Source organism: Scleropages formosus, chromosome 2 (assembly GCF_900964775.1).
Source record: "Scleropages formosus chromosome 2, fSclFor1.1, whole genome shotgun sequence".
In the NCBI taxonomy this organism is placed as follows: Eukaryota; Metazoa; Chordata; class Actinopteri; order Osteoglossiformes; family Osteoglossidae; genus Scleropages; species Scleropages formosus.
The window spans coordinates 42,956,878-42,978,691 of record NC_041807.1 but is presented as its reverse complement, the minus strand read 5'-3'; the positions used below and the strand labels follow the sequence as shown (position 1 = coordinate 42,978,691).

Below are 21,814 nucleotides of genomic sequence, written 5' to 3'. Positions count from 1 at the left end.
TCGGCACCGTCGGCCTTTCGGCTGCTGACGAAGCGCTCGGAGATCCGCCGCTAGAGCCGCTCGCCATAGAAAATCCCTGAAGGTCTGCAGCAAAAGTTGGGTAGAAAAAATGAAAAAGCTGAAAAATTCCACTAGGATGCGGTGTCTCGGCTCATCCGTTTTACTTCACTTCTCTATAAAAGTCGTGACAAAAATCTGAGCCGATTTGCAGCTCGTAACGGGGACGAGGAAAGCGCGTCCTTTTCGAGTGTAGACAAACGCGCAGCGACACGCCGGTGAGGCCGTCGGCCGACTCCAGCGCCACCGATACGACAGTTTGGCACCGTGCGTCGGGGGTGGGGTGGGGGGTTCGGGGTCCCGATTGGCTCAGCCTTTCTCCAGAGGCCTTCTCCCTTCTCCATCTCAGACCAGATGCAGGCTGCGGCAGAAGGCCAGGAAGTCCAGCGCCTGCCTGGACGCGCCCCTTGGGCGGAGCCACAGGCACACGCTGCTGCCGGGAAAGAGGCGGGCTTTCGCTCAGGCAGCGGAACCCTCGTCCCGGGGCTCCGGCTTCACCACCATCTCGACAGGCGCTCCTCCGCTGAGATGCTCCCGTGGGCTGGCCTTGGCCCCACCCCCACGATCCTCGCTGGAGGAGGAGCCCTGAGAAGAGGCGGGGCCAGAGCCGCCGGCAGACGGCTCGCCGTGGATGCGGTTAAGGAGGGTCTTTTCAGCGGGGGGAAGCGGCGGCTTCTTCTTCAGGATCCCTGAAAGAGACAAGAGCCAGGGGAGCTCTCGGTCAGGGTACGAGCTCCGACCGCCGGGTTCGGCCACGGTCAGTCGAGCCGCACTGCTGATCGCTGAAGTTTCGGAGCAAACGAAGCTCACCTTTCTGCGGCTGCGCGCCGAGCCTGGGCGGCTTAGGTACGAGGAGGGCGCCGGTGTCCTTGCTCTGCTCGTCCGGCAGGGGGCCCTGGTCACGCTCCAGGCTGCGCTCAGGGCTGCTCGGTGTCTCCACCCTGAGGCAGTCGGGGGCGCTCTGGCCCTCGCTCTCGCTGGCGGTGGTCACAAACTCGCCGGGCCAGTAAGGCTTGGTCACGTGACCGTCTGCGGGCGAGAGCACCGCTAGTGAACGCTGCCGATGACCGATAGCTGCTTCTCTATGAGGTCGCTAATGCGGTCAGTGTTGGTCATTGTTCGTTTGAACCGTTTGAATGCTGGAATGAGAGTACTGCGATTTCAGGGGCAGCAGGAGGTAAGTGTGTAATGCTGATAACGTGTTCAGTGTGACGTTACTGCCTCCGTTACTGTCCGATACCGTCTGACTGTAAATCGCTGTTTGCAGACGCGGTGCGGAATATCCTTTATAGCTCTAACAGGAAACCTTAGTCAGAAGTGATATGACTGAGATTTGCGGTGATTTGTGTCTTTTAGGGCTCAGCTGCGGGTGGACGGTACCGTGTTTACAGGACCCAGTACGTGTGGGTCAGGAGCCACGTGTCCGTCGCGGGAGCTTTGGGATGTCTCTTAACCGCTTCCGGAGCGTACGTATTCCAGTAGGGGGGGTGTCTTTCCGTGGGCTCAATTTTAATAACTTTAATGAGGTTGAGAACACACGCTCCTCGCGTCACAGGCATTTGAGTTGTGAATTGTCAAGGACACAAACATTTTGCCACCTAATTCACCAGGGAATTACCCTTCGCTTCAGGATCTTTTGTGTTTCTCGTTGCACCGCACTGGAGGTTCTGTCCCGCTGAGGGCGGTACCTCTCATTTGTACAGTGTGTCTATCTGTATGTGCATGCGTGTGTGTCGACTTCGGTCTGCAGGGGAACGAACGGAAACGTGTTCACCCCATCAGCTCACAGACTGCAGTAAAGAACGCCTTCGTTCAACTCGCTTCCACGGTGTTTACAGGCCGCGCCTGCTGTCCCTGACGCACAAAGCCACGTAACGCGTGACAGCGGTGCAGCTGGAGGGCGAGGGGAAGAGGGGTTTTACACGAAACGGACGCCTCTCCGCACGCACCTCTGTCGGTACCGCGGAGGGAAGGAAGCTCCGCAGCCAGGCTTTCCCAGCATGCCTCAGGCGGGTAGGGAGCCTCGTCGTCCTCGCTGTCCGAGGAGTGCGTGGAGGCGTAGGAGCCGCTCTGGTCGTCCTCCAGGGACAGGTCGCTGTCCGAGTCCGATTCCCGGTCTGGAGGAAGAGGGGCACATGAGCGCCGCGACCGCGCCTCAACAGGAGCGGTCACAGGGACGGGTCCGGACTCGTACCGTCGCCACGTCGATTCGCCTCCTGGAAGAGGGAGTCCTTCTCATCCAGGGCCACGTGGACCTGGCTGCTGTGGAGGCCGGAGTCGTCCCTGAGACACAGGCCCATCTGTTAGCTGCTCCCATCAGCACACAGTGACATGCCATAACTACTGCTCATCAGATGTAGAGCCAAGTAGTAAGAGTTGTGGACAGGATGTGCTACGGGGAGGGAGCCCTCCAGGGAGCGCTGTACCTCAGGACGAATGGGATGTAGCTCTGGTGGCTCTTGCCTGAGCGCAGCGTGCTGTTGAGCGAGGCGCTGGATTCCCCAAATGGTGGTCGATACAGGTGGCCATCGGTGTAGCTGTGAGTGCCGTTGTAGGACTGTGGAGAGGAGAGAACAGTGAGGTACGCGTATATATATACACACACACACACACACACACACACACAGCTTCTGTGGCTCATACCGAAGCCATGGACTTGGTGGTGGCAGCGCGGTCCCTGTACGTACGGCTGCAGCAGTGGCAGATGGCACTCCTCACGTCCTTGTTGAAAACGATGCGGGAAAGGAAGACGAACGGGCCCTGGGGGTGGGGTGGGGGCAGCAGTACCTGTGAGCTCTCAGCGGTACGGTTCAGGTTAGCAAGCACGGGCACGGTTCTTCTGTTTACCGCAGCTCACCGCAGTTTAGCAGACCTGAGCAAGATTCCACCAGAATGAGGTTTTCCAAGCACCGGTGAGGAAGGTCCAGAGAGGACCCTAAGCGTTACCTGAGCACAGTTGAGCGCGGCAAACAGGTAGTGGAAGGCTATGAAGTCGCTGTTGACTGACAGCAGACCCAGGACCCAGGTGACCGTGACCAGCAAAAGAACCCAGCATGAAGTACGCTGGCCGGGGCTGCGGGGACGAGCAGAGCGCAGGGGACAGTTATGACTGGGCCGGTTACACCACGGTACCCCTGTGTGTGGCGCTGTGGTACATCATGGTATACTTGTGGGATAGCACTCACACTCTGCCCTCCTTCTCTGAGCCTAGGGATCGCTGTGAGCAGGAAGTCTTTGCCACCAGAATGTGAAGGAAGACACTCATCTGCAGGAGACACACGAATGGACCATGGTTCAGAGGTACAAGTACAAGCAGCTTTGACTGAACACTGTGTGTGTGTGTGTGTGTGTGTGTGTGTGTGTCTGTGTGTGTGACAGAGAGAGAGACTCACAGACACTGCCACCGCAATGGGTCCAGCGAAGCTCCAGATGATGGTGTCATAGATGGAGAGCCAGCAGAAGTCTGAGTTCCCGTAACCTTCAGGGTCCAGTCCCACTGCAAGACCTTCAGAAGTAAAACAGAACCAAACATCAACCAAACCACCCAGAGAAGACTAGAGGAACATCTACAGGGAGGATAAGGGACCAGCAGAACATCTACGGGGAGGACGAGGGACCAGCAGAACATCTACGGGGAGGACGAGGGACCAGCAGAACATCTACGGGGAGGACGAGGGACCAGCAGAACATCTACGGGGAGGACGAGGGACCAGCTGATCATGTACAGAGAAGGAGGCTCCATCCAAGTCCCTGTTGCTGCGGTCTCACCTGTGATGAAGGCAGGGACTCCCCAGCCAATCATGTAGTAGAAGCGCATGGGGCCGTAGTTGATGTCACGCACCTCGCTGAGCATGCGGTAGGCGTGCAGCGCCTCCAGGAGGAGCCAGGCGAAGACGCACATGTAGAAGAAGTGCAGCAGGATGGCGATGACGGTGCACAGGAACTGGATGCCCAAGGAGACAACATCAGGCTCACGGTCAGCGGTCAGGAGCGGAGGTCACCCAGGGACATGCAACGGGGGGGGGGACGTACCGGGCTGTCGGCCTGGCTAATGCCCAGGATGAAGATGAGCTCAGAGAGCAAGAGCGCTGCGGTGCCGCTGCTCGCGATGCTCGTGCTGTTGGAGCTCTGCGTCGGCATGCACACGAGGAAGAGCGCGGTGAGGAAGAGGAAGCCCAGGGCGACGCCCACAGCGCTCCACGTGATCACCTTCAGAGGCAGGATCTCCCCATTCTTCCCACAGGACAGGGACGATGTGGGAGGAACAGAATCAGGGGGTGGAGTCAGAAGAGGAGACTGTGTGGAGCAGTTACACGCTAACGGGCAACGGGCAGAGCGCAGCTCACCTCTCGCCGGGACGCGTCCATGAGGACGGCAAAGCTCGTCGTGTGGCGGCACCGACAGCTGATGTGGCTGCGATTGCGGAAGAGCAGCTCGCAGCCCTTGGCCGACCACGCGCCGGAGCCACCGACCCTGGGAGCGGGGGAGGCGCATCACACTCCGCATTCGCGCACACGCACACGCACACGCACACACACACACACACACACACACACGACCATCAGCTGTCACTGAGACTCATGCCTGGCCCTGCTCTTTCGTTCCCACCCAGATCCTTAACTGCTTTCCCCCGCACTCTACTTAGGTTGAGGTTCGCTCACGGGATCGAGTGGTTCCAGAAGACACAGATGGGCTTTGAGCGCTCGTCAGTGCGCAGCAGCCGAAAGTGCACGGTCAGGAGGCGCTGGGGTGTGTGCGTGTGGCTTTCCTCCTGCTCCTCCTGCTGCTCCTGCTCCCCCTTCTCCTCGTGGACGGTGACGCTGACCACTGGCGTGTTGATGACCGGCCGCTTGGGCACCCTGCGCACATTGGTACATCGGCAGGTTCAACACACACATACATTACATTTATTCATTTAACAGACACTTTTCTCCAGAGCGACATACATCTCAGCGAAAATACATTGTGTTCATTACATTAGGAGAAAGAGACACTTAGATACAGACGTGTGATTCTTAAGTAAACCTAGTTTGTTACTTTCCACTTTATGCACCGATGTTCATCGTTCGAGTAGGTGCATAAAACTCAGGATAGACTAATAGACTAATCCAGATCACCTTCCTACATTTTTTTTTAAAGGTAGACAAACATTTACGTACAGTACAGGAGTAGTAGCTGTATAAAGGCTTATCTGGGGATGATCAGAGAGTTATGATGCATGAACATTTACACCATACATGAGCTGGAGAGATCATGGGCGAAGTGAGTCTGGAAAACATGAGTTTTCAGACCCTTCTTAAATGTGGACAGTTTCAGCAGTTCTGAGTGAGAAGGGAAGGTCATTCCACCACAACGGAGCCAGAACCGAGAACCTCCGTGCTTTACCCTCCGTGCACGGCACCACCAAGCGAGCAGATCCCAGGGGTCTGGTTGGGGTGTAGCGGTTGATCAAGTCTTGTAAATATCTGGCAGCAGTTCTATTGATGCATTTGTAGACAATAACCAGGGTCTTGAATTTGATCCGGGCAGTTATAGGAAGCCAGTGCAGAGAAACGAGTAGAGGGAGATACATGCGAACACTTCGGCAAGTCAAACACAACTTTTACCACGGTACTCTGTATCAGCTGTAGAGGTTTGATGGCAGTAGTAGGAAGGCCACACAGGAGAGAGTTGCAGTGTCCAGATGAGACATCACCATGGTCTGGACAAGTAGTTTGGCAGAGCCAGTTGTGAAGTAAGGATGGATCCTGTGCATATTATGCAGGATGTATCTGCAGGTCTGGGTTGTGGCTTCGATGTGCTGAGAGAAAGACAGAATTGAGTCAGTCGTCACTTCCAGACTCCTAGCCGAGGAGGTCGGCAAAATGAGTGAGTTGTCCAGTTTGATCGATAGATCATGACAGGAGGACAGGCCAGCTGGGAGGTGAAGAATCTCTGTTTTAGAGAGGCTGAGTTGGAGGTGGTGATCATACATCCATGAAGAGATGTCCGAGAGGCAGGCAGCAATGCGTGCGGAGATGTCTGACGCACCAGGTGGAAAGGAGAGGAAGAGCTTGGTATCATCAGCATAGCAGTGGTATTTGAATCCATGGGAGGCTATGACCGGACCGATGGAGGAGGTGTAGATTGAGAAAAGAAGAGGACCCAGTACCGAACCCTGCGGGACACCGGTTCAGAGAAGCAGAGGAGAAGAACGGGAGCCCCACCAGACCACTTGATAGAATCTGTCTGGTAGGTAAGACTCAAACCATTTCAGTGCAGTAACTTTGATGCCAAGCTGACCCAGCGAGGACAGTACTGAATACTGAATCTGGTATTCAGAGAGTATAAGAGGAGAGTATTGAATACTGCAGACAGGTTGAGGAGGATGAGGACCGAGGAGAGGGAGGTGGCCCTAGTCGACTAGAGAGCATCAGACACCGCCAGGAGCGCCGTCTCTGTAGAGTGACCAACTTTGAATCCAGACTCATATACATCAAGGAGATGGTTCCGCGTGAGGAATACAGATAGTTGATCACAGGCCGACCGTTCTAGAGTTTTAGAAAGAAAGGAGAGTGAGACTGGCCTGTAGTTTTGGACTGAGTTGGGATCTGGAGAGGGTTTCTTTACCAGGGGTGAAATGAGAGTAGTTTTGAAGGCAGATGGGAAGTAGCCAGAGGAGAGCGAGGAGCTGATGATCTTGAAGATGAAGGGGGAGAGTTGCGGAGGACTGGGATAGGGAGAGGTCAGAGGACTGTAGGCACAACAGAAGGCCGCTTGTATGAATGTTCTCAACATGCAGGTTAAAGTCACTCAGGAGAATCAACGGAGTGTTGTCCCCTGGAAGAGAGCTCAACAAGATGTCGAGGTCACCCAAGAAGCAGCTGAGAGAACCAGGAGAGCGATGAAGAACAACCACAAGAAGAGTGACTGGGGCAGTGATAGAGACAACATGCCATTCAAAGGAGGACAGAATATTCCCACCGGGGAGAGATGAGCAGCCTGTGTCTCCACCTCTGCCGGAGGGACGAGGGATGTGAGAGAAGGAGCAGTTAGTGGACAGAGCTGTAGGTGTGGCTGAGTTGTCTGGGGTGATCCAGGGTTCGGTTTGGACCAGGAGGTCCAGTGAGAGATGGGAGGCGTAGGCTGGTTTGAAGAAGCCTTTCTCACAGCAGACTGGCAGTTCCAGAGCCCCATGGAGAAATTGAAGCAGGATGGAGGGTTTGACAGATGAGGATGAACCAGGTTACTGTAGCAGCGGGAGCGTCTGAGTCTCTGGTGGTGGTGGTGGTGGTGGTGGTGGTGTCGTCGCGCAGTTCTCTTGCCGTAGACAACTTTGATGTTCGACATGTTTGACGCACGATCCCTCGCGGAACACGATTGCGATGGCAGGATTCACACAGCGGCGGAGGCCTCCCTCGGTGGATTCCCTCGGTGGAGAGTCCAAATCGAAACTACTCCGACAACGGTACCCACAACAAAGAGACGCGATTAATCGATCGGCCGAGTCCTACCCACTCTACAATACGGGACGCAGTATTTTTACCTTTGTACGCACCCTAACAAATCACAAGTAAAAAAAATAAATACAACCAACTACGCAAAAACAATCGATTGCTTCTGTCTAACCGTACAACTACATGAGAAGGATATATTTCGGGATAAAGCGGTAGCAACAAATAAACTTACCGGAATCGCAACGAACGGCAGTGACGGACCTCCAACGCAAAATATAATGGACAACGAGCAGGATCAACAAGTTTCACAGGATTTAAACAGACACACGCACACACACGCACGGTCCACCTGAGGCTTCTCTTGTCTGGGTCATAGTGTTCGGGCAGCAGCGCGGCCAGGCTGTGGAAAACGATGACGCTGACCACGGCCTCCCTGTGGTCCCCATCGGGGTGCCGGCGCCCCCTGCTGGCTGTCCGGTTCCCCCTGGTCCCCGGGTCGAAGGACGGCTCCAAATCCGGCAGCGCGACGCACGTGTCCATGTCTGCCGGGCGGGTCCCTCTGAGAGCCTCGTAGCGCGGCAGCCGGGTCCCTGGCAGGCCCACGCGGTCCAGCCGGTCGACCGACAGAACTGGGGCAGGGGGGCAGAGCGTCACATGGGTGCGTTCTCACCCCCCTCGTTCGCCGTTGGGCAGAGCGTGACTCACCGATGTGGGGCGTGGCCACGGCGAAGGGACTCAGGTACGTCTTCTTCATGTTGCGGGCCAACGTGGCGCCGTACTCCTCGAAGCGCCGCAGCAGCTCGGCAGCGCCCCCCTCCGCCTGCTGGATGAGCTGCCAGTGCAGCCGCGTCTCAGGCGCCAGGATGGCGCTGCCTGCCTGCACCAGGTTCTGCAGGACAGAGGGGGTCGTGGGTGGCGTGCGTGAGCGTGTGTGCGTGCGTGAGCGTGTGTGCGTGCGTGCGTCCGTGCCGCTGACCTCCGTGAAGTGCACGTCCTGCGTGGCCGCCAGGTCGAAGCCCCTCTGGTCTCTCTCGTGGAGCAGCAGTCCCTGCAGCAGCAGGTAGGCGACCCGCACATCGCTGCCGTACAGCGCCTCCGTGTGGCGGCTGGCGTTGCTCAGCGCGGCCGCAGCGCGTCGAACCCGCGCCATATCCGGCGCGGAGCCGTCGGCCTGCGGCGCGACAGGGAGATCAGCGGCCGGGGTCCCGACCCGCACGCGCGGCGAAACGCGTCTGCAGCTCCCGCTGGCGTCTCTCGTCTCCGTCCGCCTCCTCAGACCGCGGTGTCATTGTTTGCCACAGCTGCATTTCCACACACTCTGAGTGTGTAACTCCGCTACCAGTAGGTGCCCGTCAATAAGGGACTAACAGTTCAGACCCTAAATTATGTGTTCTGTCAACACCTGAGAACATCGCGATAACTGATGGTGTATCGATTACCAGTTATGTTAATTATCAGCAGGAATACTCTGTTTTTAACTTTACCGCAGCAGCCTTCGGTACCACGCCACACTCTTCCGACGCCATGCTGAAGGGACTCTATTTTCATAATCACGCCCTGTATGTGACTGTGTTGCCTGAGCCTCAGTGTGTTTTTTTTTTTAAAATTTTACACGAAAACTCGTTTATAATCACTGAAAACGATGGTGCCGATTGCTGGATGACTGATTGCTTGGTCCCATGAACGCGTTCGCCGTTCCCCATCCTCCTTCTGACACTCGGCCGCAAACACGGTGGTGCTCAGTTGAATTAAAGCGGTCCTGCACGTCTGCTCCGTTTGCCGCTCCTTACTGCCGCCTGCTGGTCTCGAGGGTGAACACAGGTCACGGTCGCTCCGCTACGCGCACGTTTTGAGTCTCGACTCCTCCTGACACAAGGACCCAACTCGTTCCCCGGGACACTTCTGTACAAGGGCACAAATGGTCGGAATGACCGAAAAGGACCGCGGCGGTACGTACGAGGCTCCTGAGGTCGGCGAAAGTGAGCGACGTGCAGTCGAAGAGGTTGGGCGGAAGCCATCCCTTGTGCTCGTCGCAGTGGCGAATGGCTGTGCCTGGTGAGAAGGAAGCAGCGGAGAGGCGGAGCCACTCGTCACGGGCGCAGCACCAACACGCAGATTCGCACGGAATCCTCGGGCGTCCTCGGGCGACAGGCACCTACCGACGGAGCCCTTGGGGCAGGGCGCGGCAGCCGGGAGCCCGAACCGGGTCCTGGGCCACCAGATGGTCGCCTCGATGGCGTGCGGGCAGCTGTCGTAGATCACTGCGGTCGAGAGAGCACGCGGACACGGCGTCGGCACACGGACACAGCACCGGTACACGGACGCGGTCGCCCCGAGCACACGTACCCTCGCAGCCGCTCGGCGACACCTCGGCGAAGGGGTTGTCACAGCGGTCGCACCGGCGGCCCATCACGCCCGCCTTGCAGCGGCACTGACCGGAGTCGGGTTCGCAGGCGCGGGACAGCGAGCCCACGGGGTAGCAGTCGCACGGGAGGCACGAGTCGCCGTCCGCCGCACGGTAGTGGTTGTCCTTCGGGGGGGTGAGAGGGTGCGGTCAGGGGAGGGCACGCCGCAGGGGGCGCTGGTTCTCGCCGAGCTACTCGACGGCGGGCTGGAAGTGTTGCTCTGAACTGGTAGCTGTACAGACTGTGCTCCAAAATGAAGATTCGACGGCCACCACACGTGTGTCTTCGCTCATCACGTGTGATCCAATTAATTTTTCCCATGAATCTGATAGTTTTCTCAAAAGCGACTGACACCGACTTGCTTGTTTATGTAGCAGGGTAATTTTTACTGTGTCAGTTCAGGCTAAGTACCTTGATCAAGGGCTCTGCTGCAGGAGGTAGGATTTGAACCCAGGACCTTGAGGCGCAAGGGGACCGCTCTAAGCACTGCGGCACTAGCATGAATGTGCCTGTTGTTTATTTGGCATCAATTCCATGTATTTGGAGTGGAGTAAAAAAACTACAGAGTAACAGACGCACGCTGTCAGTCATGTGACCAAGAGCTCTGACCTCTGACCTCCTCCTTTTTTGATCCTTCGATGTCGGCTCTTCCTATCGTTGCCAAGCAGAACTCGCCAAACGCTGGATTGTTCACCCAACAATAGGGAACGTGAGCTGGGTTTAGACTGTCGTGAGATGGGTTAGTTTTACCCTACTGATGATGTGTTGCTGCAGTGGTAACTCTACTGCTGGACCATCACAGAAGGGAAAGGAGGGCTGTGGCTGCCAGCAGGGGGTGGAGTGGTTAGAACCGTCCCTTTAAAATGAAAGGGGTGCACTTAGAATCCCCCGATCGAGGTACTTACCCCAAAACTGACACAGTAGAAAATACCATGCTGCGTAAACGGGCAAGTGGCCGAGGAGAAAGGAGTCGGATGATGAACATGCAACGGGTGGGGAATTCGCCTGCATATGAGCGGAGCCTCTGTCATTTGTCCCTCCAAGGCTGACAGACAGGTGTCGAGAGGTCGCGACCCACCTTGCAGCGGCACGCCCCGCTGGTCTTGTTGCAGTCGGCGTCGAAGCCCCTGTCCGTCGGGCAGGAGCAGGGGCCGCACGTGTCGTGTCCCCACCAGCCCCGCGGACACGGCAGGTCCATCCTGCGCCGAGCAGGGCGGAGTGAGCAGCGGGACACGCTCCTGCCCACCCCGCCCCGTGCTGCACCCACCCACTCTCACCCGGGACCCACCTGTTCTCGCAGTACTGGCCAAAGTAACCGCCGGGGCAGTCGCACGTGTAGCCGTGGGAGGAGCTCGGCCGGCGCGTGCAAGCTGATTGGTGCTCGCAAGGATTCAGGGAGCAGACGTCCGTACAGCTGTTACCGTAGTAACCTGGCGCAAAGGGGTGGGCGGGGTCAGAGCGACACGACACTGATTCCGTGGCTTCGAATGACTCGGCAAGGGCACAGGTGAGGATGCGCAGCGAGAGCCGATGCGCGGTCGGCGCGGTCGTCACGAGCGCCGCCGACAGGAACGCACCGGTTCGTACCGACGGCTCGGTCACGGTGTTTGCGGTTCAGTTCTTTACAGCACTGTTTTCCTACCATGTTTTTCCAAGGTTCTGTCACGTTTCCGATGCGCAGCCACAGGGGGCAGTAAAGAGCAGAGTGAGAATATGGGGGGGGTCCATGATTATCACTTTCATTAGGTCTCATTTTAGTTTTACTTTCGATTTCTGTGAAACTCTGTCCACACACACACACACACACACACACACGAGCGCAACCGCGTGTCCTGAGGGAGTATCACAGCGACTGATGCTACTGTCAAAATGAAAATGTCGCATTATAGTATAACGGACTGGCGTCCCGTCCTGGGTGTGTCCCCTCCCCCTCCGGCCTTACGCCCTGTGTTACCGGGTAGGCTCCGGTTCCCCGTGACCCCGTATGGGACGAGCGGTTCTGAAAATGTGTGTGTGTGTGCGTGTGTGTGCATTATAGTATATTTACAGTAAGTACTTTAACGGTATGAGTCAATGTGGAGAAAAGTCCCAGGTAAATAAATAAATACATAAATAAAAGTGACTCTGAAGTTACGAACAGACTTTCGGTCGCGGTCGGGGCTCCGGTCCAAGAACCCTGATGACAGTGAGACGGATGGACACCTCTCACCTGGGTCACAGCTGCAGGAGTAGCTGTCCCAGTCATCGCTGCAGTAGCTATTGGGGGGACAGGGGTTCGAGTCGCAGGGGTCGGGAGGGGCGCACCCACCCTCCACGTTCACCTTCTCGGCCTGAGCCAGGCCGAGGGACGTGGCGCCGGCCAGAGTCTCGCCCAGGCGCACGCCCTGCGGGACACGGGTTCGGAGCTTAGAGAGAGCAGGCGCCTCGAACACCGAGAATCACCGGGGACAGGGATACTCGCCTGCACACAACCACGGAACCCGTGGAGCACTGTGGCGCCTCCTCCGGGGACCCCACCCACACTCAGCGCCTTCACCTTCAGCCCCCTCAGCTTGCCGTCGAGTTCTGTGCTGCCCTGCACCACACAATCAGTAAGCTGCACCATTAACACAGAGGGTACGGTATCTCTGTTTGCGCGCGTGTTTATGGGAAGGAGAGGCTCCCACCGTGTGCAGCCCGTAGTCCAGTGAGAGTGTCGCGCGAGGCCGTGTCGAACCTGCAGCCCATCCGCGCACCTCCAGCTGCAGGTGGTGCCAGTCGCCGTCGTTCACCTTCGGCTCGTCCAGGTGCAGGGAGTTGGCTCCGCCCCCGGCCCCACCCCCACCCAGGTACAGGCTCAGGAGCACGCTGCCGTCCTGCAGCTGCGCAGAGACACAGGTTAGAGGGCAGTTCCCGAACACACACGCCTGTTGGCTGCTGGCCGTGGCATTACGGTCCACATGGTCCAACGTAAAGTAAAATAACCATGGTGTATGGGTAAATATGGGGAATTGTTTCCAAGCTGAACTGGAGAAAAGCATCAGATCAACAAATAAATGTGAACGTTTCACCTGCACGCTAATGTTGTGATGTAGTCCTCCCACCACACGGAGCAGCGTGGCGCCGTCCTGGCGTGTGCGGAACATCATCTCGGCGTACCAGGGTGGCGTGAGCTCCACCTCCAGCTCGCGCCAGTGAATGAGGCTGTTGCCTTGGAAACGGTGGGGACTTGCCATGACTGCAGCACAGGACAGACGAACGGGTTCTCACAGGTGAGCCACAATGCACAGCAGCGCCAGGTACAGAGTGTCCCTGAAGACAGCATCGTGAGAGAGCAAAAAAACACACGGCCCCTCTTATGTAGCTATCAGGAGAGAACTGGCTCTCAAAGAGATGGGTTCGAGACCCTTCTTCATTTCGGGGATTCAGCAGCTCTGAGGGATAGGGGGGCTTGGCCCCCAAGAATATGCAGACTTCTGACTTCAGACCACTAGAGAATGGAGGAGCGCGGGGCTCTGCCTGGGGTGTAGGACTGATCGAGCCCTGTAGGTGGAGTTGGATTACATCCCAGAAAGTACCATGGTGAGGCATGTAGCTGTGCACATGGAGCGTAAAGTTTTAATCTCTGAATAAAAGAGTCTGTGGAAGGAGCAGTGAACTGCGATAATCCGCCCCCCCCCCCCAACACCCACACCGGTATCATGTTACACTCCCCCCCCCCCCCCGTGTGGAGACGGCAGCTGCACACACCCCATGTGGACGGGGCCAGATGGGATCCTCAGGAGGAGGCGCCTGTTTTGTTGCTGGAGGCTCCCTGCCCCCCATAAGTCTGCTTATTCGGTGATCAAAAGGACCCCCCCCCCCCCCCCCCCCCCCCGGCACAACCATTGTCTGGACCTTCAGCAGATCAGCAGATAATCTTTGCGCTGGAACCACCAGCTGTGGTGCAACGTGGCTTGATGGCGTCACACGCTGTGCGCAGCCGTATGTGAACGTGTTCGGTGTTCAGTGTTATCTGAGCTGCGAAACACAAAGCCCCATTTAAACGGAACAACTAAACAGGCACCGACTCCCCGAGTTACACACTTTCCAGCATACAAACATCTATAACATTTCTGCGTATAATGAATTAAATGCACCCGATGCTTACTGTGTTTGCACCATGTTTACCAGAGCAGGAGGGTTGGACCACCTCAATTCAAAACACCTCCACTGTGTTTACAGCTCTTGTCTGGTGTTATAGTACAGAACGTAAGCAGTGAACAAACAATGAGCCCTAAATGCCTTCCCACTGCAACCAGAACAATGTAACGGTGTAACGGTGTAGCTCAAAGTGCGTTTGCGAGCTGGGGAGCCGTCAGTAGCTAGTGGTGTGACGAACACGCAGTTAGTGCATGAACAAGCGCTTACAGATGGATTTGACATGACTCTTTACTTTACCACAGTATAAGTTACACATTAATAGCGGAACCCCCCACCCCCACGGTCTTACCCTTCTCGCAGTTGCGGCCTCCGAAGCCCAGGGGGCAGTCGCAGCTGTACGAGCCCCAGCGGTTCACGCAAGTCCCTCCGTTGAGACAGGGGCTGTTGTTGCAGAAGTGCTTCTTTGCAAGGCATCCTGGGAAACGCAGAGAGACGAAAGCACGTTACCCCTCAGCGGGGGTCCGCGGGACACGGGCGGTGCTCCCCCCCTCCCCCGCGGCGCTACGCAGCGGCTGCGCCCACCCGGCACTGTGCCGTTGTCGGCGACGTGCTCCGCCATGTCCACGGGCCGGCGGTCGATGCGCAGGTCCTTCATGCAGCCCACGAACTGGCGGCTGCGCACGGGAAAGTCCTCGGGGAGGTCAGGAACCCCGCCCAGGAGCAGCGGTCCAGTGAGGTCCAGCGACCTGAGGCAGGGTGAACGCAGTCAGCAGGGAGCCCCTCCGACGGAAGGCGGCCGCACGCCGTTCCTCAACTTACTTCTTGGAGCCCGACTGGCTGCCGCGGGCGGCGCAGGTGTAATTGCCGACCGCGTGAGCGAACTTGAGCGCCACCGAGGAGTCGCAGTCGTCCACCGTCACCACGGCGACCTTCTCGTCGGAGGGGCCCTGGGGCAGACCGCTCCGGCCGAGGACGGGCTGGAGGAGCGCAGGGGAAAGGAGAGACGCGCGCGGTAACGGCCTGCGTGGACTCGCCGGAACCCGGGGTCGAGTGGGTCGCTAGGAGGAACGCCACTGACCGCCAGGCTCCACGCCTTCGTCGTCCTCATCGTCGTCATCATGACGGGCCTGCGCCCCGCCATCCTCGCGGAGGCCCTCGAACCCGAGTCCTGCCCTCACCCAGATTTACCTTGTTGTAGTAGCGCACGTGGACGGCGTGCCACTGTCCGTCACTGACGCCTCCCAGAACGAACGGCGACACTGTGGTCTTGGTCTCTCCTGGGGACGGCACGCCGCGGGTGAGAAACGAGGGAACCGGCGATAGCGCGGTACGCCGAACGCTGCGGGAGCGCCATCATACCTGCGGAGAAGGTCAGCTGCAACTGCTCATCCACGATCTCCATGGCGATGAAATCGTGCTTCTCGTTGAACCTGCCGTTGTAGAAAAGGAGACCGTGGCGCTCCCTGGTGGCAAACCTACGAGACAAAGAGCAGCCAGCGTGTTCGTCACGGTCGCCGACTCGACTCGCGGTACGAACACGTGTGTTCCAGCACGGGGGACACCGGCTGCGGCCCACTGAGCCGTGTCATCGGAGGGTCGCCGCCCCATCGTATGACCTCAGAGTGTCCGTCACGCATCTCGCCGGCATAGGACAGAACGTGAACGCATGGTGGTGCTCCCGTCTGACTCGTCTAGCGTCGCGATCGCGGAGACGGGCGTTTTTCCGAATGCTTCTGCTGGACCAGCAGGGGGCGCCATACGTACGTGAGCGACAGCCTGAAGTGGAAGCGCTGCCGGAGCCCCCGGAACGTCACGAAGGAGCGCGGCGGGAAGCTGCGGGCGCTCATGGCGCAGTAGGGCGTCTCGTAGCCCCCGGGGGGGCACTCGCACTTGAAGCCGCCCACGAGCAGGTTGACGCAGGTGCCGCCGTTCCTGCACACGCCGACGACGCAGCGGTCCGAGCGCGAGGACACGTTGCAGCGCTCACCTGCGGGGGTAGGGGGGACATGGGGGAGGGAGCGGTAAGCGGGGAGCCCTTTGATGGGCACGGAGCCGCTCGCCGCACACGCCGCCCGTTAATAATGCATGAGCCGCGCATTTGCGTACGGCTCCTTAACTTCCTGACCTACTTCCATGAGTCAAACAGCTGTTCCGGCACTTTCCGTGGCGCCTGCTGGAAGCAGCATGCTGACAGAAGATGCACAGCCCCAGATCTACACCCCTCCTATCTGCCCACAGGGGGTCCTGACCCAAGTGTGTCCCGGAGCCCCAGCAAGGCCAGACGGAGAGGGGTTCAGCAACTTGCTTCGAAAGCCACCTCGTGCTGCAGTGACCCTGAATCGATGCAGTACAAATAACCATGCCGTGTACGGGGGTAAGTGAGAGTAAATCAGGGTAAGCGGGAGTAAATCAGGGAAAGTGGCTGTACACTCTGCACTTTGCTTTGGCGCATGAATGGACTGTTGACAATAACAGTGTAGAAAATGTGTGCGGCGCCACCCAGAGGCACAGGGAGGGACAGCACAGTGCTGCGGCCCCGGATGCGAGTTCGAAGAACCTCCACGGAGAGACGCGTGAAGCTGAGCTGAGCGTTCAGCCCCCGACACACACACTCACACGCTCACCGGTGTAGCCGTCGAGGCACTCGCAGGAGAAGCCTCCCTCGTGGGCGTGGCACACGCCGCGGGCGCCGCACGGGCGCGAGTAGCACAGGTCCACCTCGCGCTCGCAGTAGTCGCCGGCGAAACCCGGGGGGCACCGGCAGCGCAGCCCCGCGATGGGCTGGATGGGCCGGAAGAGGATGGTGTCGGAGGCGACGAAGGGCGCGAGGCTGTCGAAGCGCAGCACCGACACGCACTTCATGTAGTTCTCGCAGGGCTCGCGCAGACACACGTTGTCGTCGAAGGGCAGCACGCGCAGCGCCGAGGAGCGCGCCAACACGCCGCGCTTCAGGTAGAGGCGCTCGCGCAGCTCCTCGGAGCCCAGGAAGCGGCCGCCGTCGGCCCCGGGCAGCGCCACCGACAGGCTCACGTTGAGGACGCGCGCGCTCACGTCCGTGTCGTCCTGCACGTTGAAGACGACGACGTCGCCGCGCTCCGCCGACAGCACGCGGGCCACGCCCTCCAGGAAGTGCGCCAGCACCGGGGACAGGAAGCGCTCCTGCGACATGTTGGCGAGCCGCAGCGTGATGCTGTTGGACAGCATGTGGTCCGTGACGACGGTGACCTGCAGGAGGCACCGCGCCGACACCGTGTGGACGCCGTCTGCGGGGGAAGAGGGTGCGAGCGGTGAGACACAGCAGCCCGAGTGGGATGCAGCGAACATACCATCCTAGTGGTGGCGGCGTTCTCAGCGAACTCCTGAGGGCCCTTGAGTTCAGGACGCATTTGTCTCCAAACGTCTGTTCTTAACTCATTCTGTTCGTAACTCCGGAGTCACTTTTCCCACCACGCCTGAATCAGCGGGAAGAGCCGTAGAGTGCAAGTAAAATGTAATAGTGTCGTCCCCACAAAGTCCTGCGCGCTGCTCTGCGCTTCCTGCTAACTGCTCCAATGAACACGGTCAGTGTCCCTCATCCTGCTCCTGATCGCTGACACCGAGGAGCCGCAGGCAGGAGCCGTAAACACCCCGGAAGCGAGTTGGATGAAAGCGGCTCCACGCTCCCACTGTGCTTCTCAAGAGAGACAAAGATTTTAGAAAAGAGACAACCGAAGAAAATACAAAATCAAGTAAGTAAAGTAAAGAAATGTGACCATGTGACGCTCTGAAGTACCGTGACTGGACGACAAGCTGATGAATCGGAGCTTTTCGCAGCCTGGCTCGGCCCCGGGGGCCCCTGCAGCCTCCAGGACTGCCGGCGGAAAGGCTACGGCTCGGAGCTCAAGGAATTATGGGCTGTGGGAACAAAGGCCTGGGAGCGGGGGGCTGTGGGGGGCAGCGGGGGGCAGCGGTCATCAAGAAGACATAAATAAGAACTCATAGACAAGAGTGAAGTGTCAGGCAGCCGCTTTGTCTGGGGCCATAAATCAAGGCCTCCCGCCCCAGAGACTCATGGGTCAGGCTGCAGGAGTGTAGGGGTACCGTACATTTCGACGGTACAAATATGAGACTCCACTGCATTCCCTTGAGTCCATTCCCTCCGACAAGGAACTCCATATGGTTCTGGAGTACCGTGGTATGACACACATTTACTCTCAGTCATTTCGGTCCAGTTCTACGGGCGACGAGTGGCGAAGGTGATGCTGGACTTACAAACAGAGTGAGACGAGGTGTGTTTGTAAGGTGAGCAGCCACTGCATTCGATCCACGAGGACGTTCTGTATGGAGACGTGTCATTTATGTCCATTTCACTCCGGTGCCGACAAAAAACCCAGAAGTGACCCAAAATCGGCCTCCTCCGCACCCAGGAGACGAGGGTTTTGGTGCGACCGTACGGTACCATCTCATCGACCTCATAATCCCACGAGAACAAAACACGTAGATTCCTTGGGCGCCGCTCGCCTCCCGTGACCCCGGCTGATTAATGAGCACCGAGCGGCAGCGCGGACGCACCACGCGAGCAAATGAGCGGCGACTAGGGATGAACGCCAAATGACCGCCCCTCGCTACCGCGGTGAACCCTAGCCCCCAGGGTCTGTGCTAACACACAACGTGGACAGATGGGCCCGTGGTGGCGCTCTCCTACCACACACCTTCTTTCACGAATTTTACCTTCAGTTCTATCCGTCCAAAGTCACACCTGGGTATGTGTGACATTTTCGCGGTCAACACCGTCTCTGTGGAGGTGATACCCAAAGCATCTGTGGCACATCGCAGTGGCTAGGAGATATCACACCTCCAGGAAAGCAAGTTAATTAATATTCAGCACTGTGACAGTTCCAGGAAATGGTTCCCTTGTGGGTCTGATCACCAACAACGATGAGACTGTCTACAGAGAGGAGGTGAGGCTCCTGTCAGAATGGTGCCAGGACAACAACCTGTCTCTCAATGTCAGTAAAACCAAGGAGTTGGTGATTGACTTCAGGAAACAGGATACGGTTCATGCACCCATATACATAGGAGGGGACATTGTAGAGAGGGTCAACAGATTCAAATTCCTCGGGGTCACCCTCACTGCCAAACTCACATGGACTAAGCACATAGGATCGACCATCAAAAAGGCCCATCAACGTCTCCACTTCCTCAGGCATCTGAAGAAAGCCAGGATGTCCACTACAGTCCTCACCACTTTCTACAGGTGTGCTGCGGAGTCCGTCCTCACAGGGTGCATTACATTCCAGGGGTGGCAGCTGTTCCATACAGGACAAGAAAGCCCTACAGAGGGTGGTCAAAACAGCTCAGGGAATCATTGGCACACAGCTACGAGCAGTCCAGGACACCTATACCACACGCTGCATCAGAAAGATGATGCACATCATGAAAGATCATAGTCACCCCGCACAGGCACTTTTCTCTTCCCTGCCATCTGGAAAGCGGCTCAGGTCTATTCGAACCCGCACAGCCAGGTACAGGAACAGCTTTTACCCCACTGCTATAAGAGTATACAACATTAACCAATGTGCCTCCTTTAGTAACTAGAGTTGGACTGCTCCACCCAAGCACACTGATACATTACACTGCCACTGCCACTTTAAGCATTCTCATTCTCATTCTCTTGTTCTGAGTTCTCTGCCTGTCAGCTGGTATTACTGTTACTACTGTTACCATTATTTATTGCTATTGCTGTCAAACTACTCACTGTTATTGTCATTGTTTTGTTTGTGCAGTGTTTCTATTGTCTTTGTCCATAGTTTGTGGAGAAGGATTAAAAAAGAATTTCATGATAGTTGTACAAGGTACTTGTACCTATGACAATAAACTTGAAACTGGTTTCCCTTCAAAACATTTTTTGGTCTTCCTGTACCCCCCCTCCACGGAGGAGGAGGAGGAGGAGGAGGAGAAGGAGGAGGAGGTGACTGTGGGTGGGTGGGGGGCTGTGGGGGAGGAGACGCCGAATCCATTGTGGGAAGCGCGGCAGGCCGAGTCAGGCCAAACCAGACCACTTGTGGCTGCCAGTCGTTTGTCACCCGGATCTGGTGTCGCTGTGAAAAGCGCTTTTGTGTTGCCGTCCACTGTCATGCAAATGAGCCTGGATAGCCGCGAGCCCATTGGTCGGTACCGATCCTCCGCCTGGGGGAGGTGCGCCTGCTCTCCGGCTGTCCCGGGGGGCGATGACAAGCGTTACCTGTGCTTCCTCAGTCTGTGAGACAGCCTGGCAGATCATCTCACTGCGTGCGTCTCACACACACGCCCCACGGCTCATATTTCATATCTTGTTAAAAACCGTTTCTGGTTCCTTTGCTCGGATTCTGGTCTAGAATGTTCCTTTTGTCCTAGTTTCGGCTTCGGTGACTAAACTGCAAAATGTTTCCCGCACCTGAGCGTCAGAGGAGGTGTCGCTGGATGGAGGAGCGGCTGCGCATTCATTCCATGGCACTCGTCCACAGCGTAGTAAGCTTGTGGGGGGACACTTTCCTGCAGACGGGACCCCCCATGCGGGGACAATCTGGCACACAGCAGAGTCCCACTGCGGGACCCTTGAACTCAGGGGCTGTGCGACACCTATGGCCACAGGTGTGGGCTGAACCCAGCAGCCTCAGGTAGCGAGAGGGGACATGGAGGGAACACGGAGGGGACATGGAGACTATGGCCTTGAATGGACACACAAAGGAGACCCAACTACTCATTTTGTCCACTCCAGAGGACACATATTTTCGGCCGGTGACCGAAACCATCGTGGGTTCACGAGAACCGTGTCGTGACCTGCCCGTCACCGCCATCACTGCCACCCCACCCGTCAGCCACTCATCGTCTCGGCGTCCTGCACCTTTGGGGTCGGACAGGTGTTCCGTCCTTCCGCATCTTACACATGATATCACCACGCACTCGTTCACATCACCGGGGCAAGCAGTGTGAGGGAGGAGGCGAGACAAAGGCAGGCGGGCCAGGGCTCGGACTGCACTCTGCCACCGTGACAGGCCACACCCGCTGGAAGAGGAACACCGCAGGTGAAGGGAACCACTGGCGAGGTCTCCTTGCCGGAGAGTCCCCGAAGAGTGGGGACGCCAGCTTAGGACCTGGACCGCAAACAAGAGACGACTCAAATCAGCGGAAAACACGGATGCGAAGGACACTGGGAGCGAAACCCAAAACATGCGTCTTCTCGCATCGCGGCGCGCAGGTCAAACGGAAGGACAGCTGTTGGGTCTCGCTGAGCATCCTATCGACGGGAAGGGGACGCCGGGCAGCCCGCCCCACCCTGCCTGGGGACAGGCCGAGAGAGAGACGCTTCGCCAAAACCAGCTTTGGTGACACAAAGGAGCTGGCCGAGGCCCCGCCCACTAAAAGTTTCAAAGTACCCCCTGGAGTCCCCATGGCAACAGCCGGCCAAACGAAGCATTCCTCCCGGCTCTTGCCGCCATCCTCGGAGAAAGGAGGGAAGAAGCCGAGTGGAAAAGCTGAAAGAGCCAGAGGGAGGTCAGGGGTGTGAGACACTGAGGAGGGGGCGGGGACAAGACCACAAAGAGGAGAAGAGAGGACGAGACCACAAAGAGGACCGTCGCTGTGACTAACGCTCTCCTCAAGGGTTCCTCGGCAGGAAGAGGAACATCGTGGCAAATGAGAAGCACCCCCTCACTGGAGTTGAGACCATTTCATCTTACCAAAGACTGGGAATGGCCTGTCCTTTACCATAGTATAGCGCTGTACAATCTCTTTTTTCTCTGTTTCTACGCTGGAGCGAGGCTGGAGGTTGGG

At 57.6% G+C, this 21,814-nt stretch overlaps 1 protein-coding gene across 1 annotated transcript in view; it reads right to left on the bottom strand.

The window, feature by feature from the left end:
• Positions 1-202: 202 nt before the first annotated feature.
• LOC108931213 (cadherin EGF LAG seven-pass G-type receptor 2-like) overlaps positions 203-21,814 on the bottom strand; it is a 28,467-nt gene continuing 6,855 nt past the window's right edge. The window contains exons 2-33 of the mRNA XM_029247129.1: positions 16,645-17,283; positions 15,785-16,007; positions 15,380-15,495; positions 15,209-15,297; positions 14,840-14,997; positions 14,603-14,766; positions 14,370-14,495; positions 12,949-13,115; positions 12,565-12,759; positions 12,360-12,473; positions 12,108-12,282; positions 11,187-11,328; positions 10,977-11,097; positions 9,840-10,023; positions 9,653-9,754; positions 9,451-9,545; positions 8,470-8,664; positions 8,199-8,382; positions 7,843-8,122; positions 4,719-4,916; positions 4,404-4,530; positions 4,090-4,290; positions 3,826-4,000; positions 3,450-3,562; positions 3,243-3,322; positions 3,004-3,130; positions 2,701-2,817; positions 2,484-2,614; positions 2,252-2,340; positions 2,007-2,174; positions 868-1,086; positions 203-746 (exon numbers count right to left, since the gene is read on the bottom strand). Coding sequence (XP_029102962.1) covers positions 517-746; positions 868-1,086; positions 2,007-2,174; positions 2,252-2,340; positions 2,484-2,614; positions 2,701-2,817; positions 3,004-3,130; positions 3,243-3,322; positions 3,450-3,562; positions 3,826-4,000; positions 4,090-4,290; positions 4,404-4,530; positions 4,719-4,916; positions 7,843-8,122; positions 8,199-8,382; positions 8,470-8,664; positions 9,451-9,545; positions 9,653-9,754; positions 9,840-10,023; positions 10,977-11,097; positions 11,187-11,328; positions 12,108-12,282; positions 12,360-12,473; positions 12,565-12,759; positions 12,949-13,115; positions 14,370-14,495; positions 14,603-14,766; positions 14,840-14,997; positions 15,209-15,297; positions 15,380-15,495; positions 15,785-16,007; positions 16,645-17,283 — 5,444 coding nt within the window. The 3' untranslated portion in view covers positions 203-516. The remainder of the gene's footprint in view (positions 747-867; positions 1,087-2,006; positions 2,175-2,251; positions 2,341-2,483; positions 2,615-2,700; positions 2,818-3,003; positions 3,131-3,242; positions 3,323-3,449; positions 3,563-3,825; positions 4,001-4,089; positions 4,291-4,403; positions 4,531-4,718; positions 4,917-7,842; positions 8,123-8,198; positions 8,383-8,469; positions 8,665-9,450; positions 9,546-9,652; positions 9,755-9,839; positions 10,024-10,976; positions 11,098-11,186; positions 11,329-12,107; positions 12,283-12,359; positions 12,474-12,564; positions 12,760-12,948; positions 13,116-14,369; positions 14,496-14,602; positions 14,767-14,839; positions 14,998-15,208; positions 15,298-15,379; positions 15,496-15,784; positions 16,008-16,644; positions 17,284-21,814) is intronic.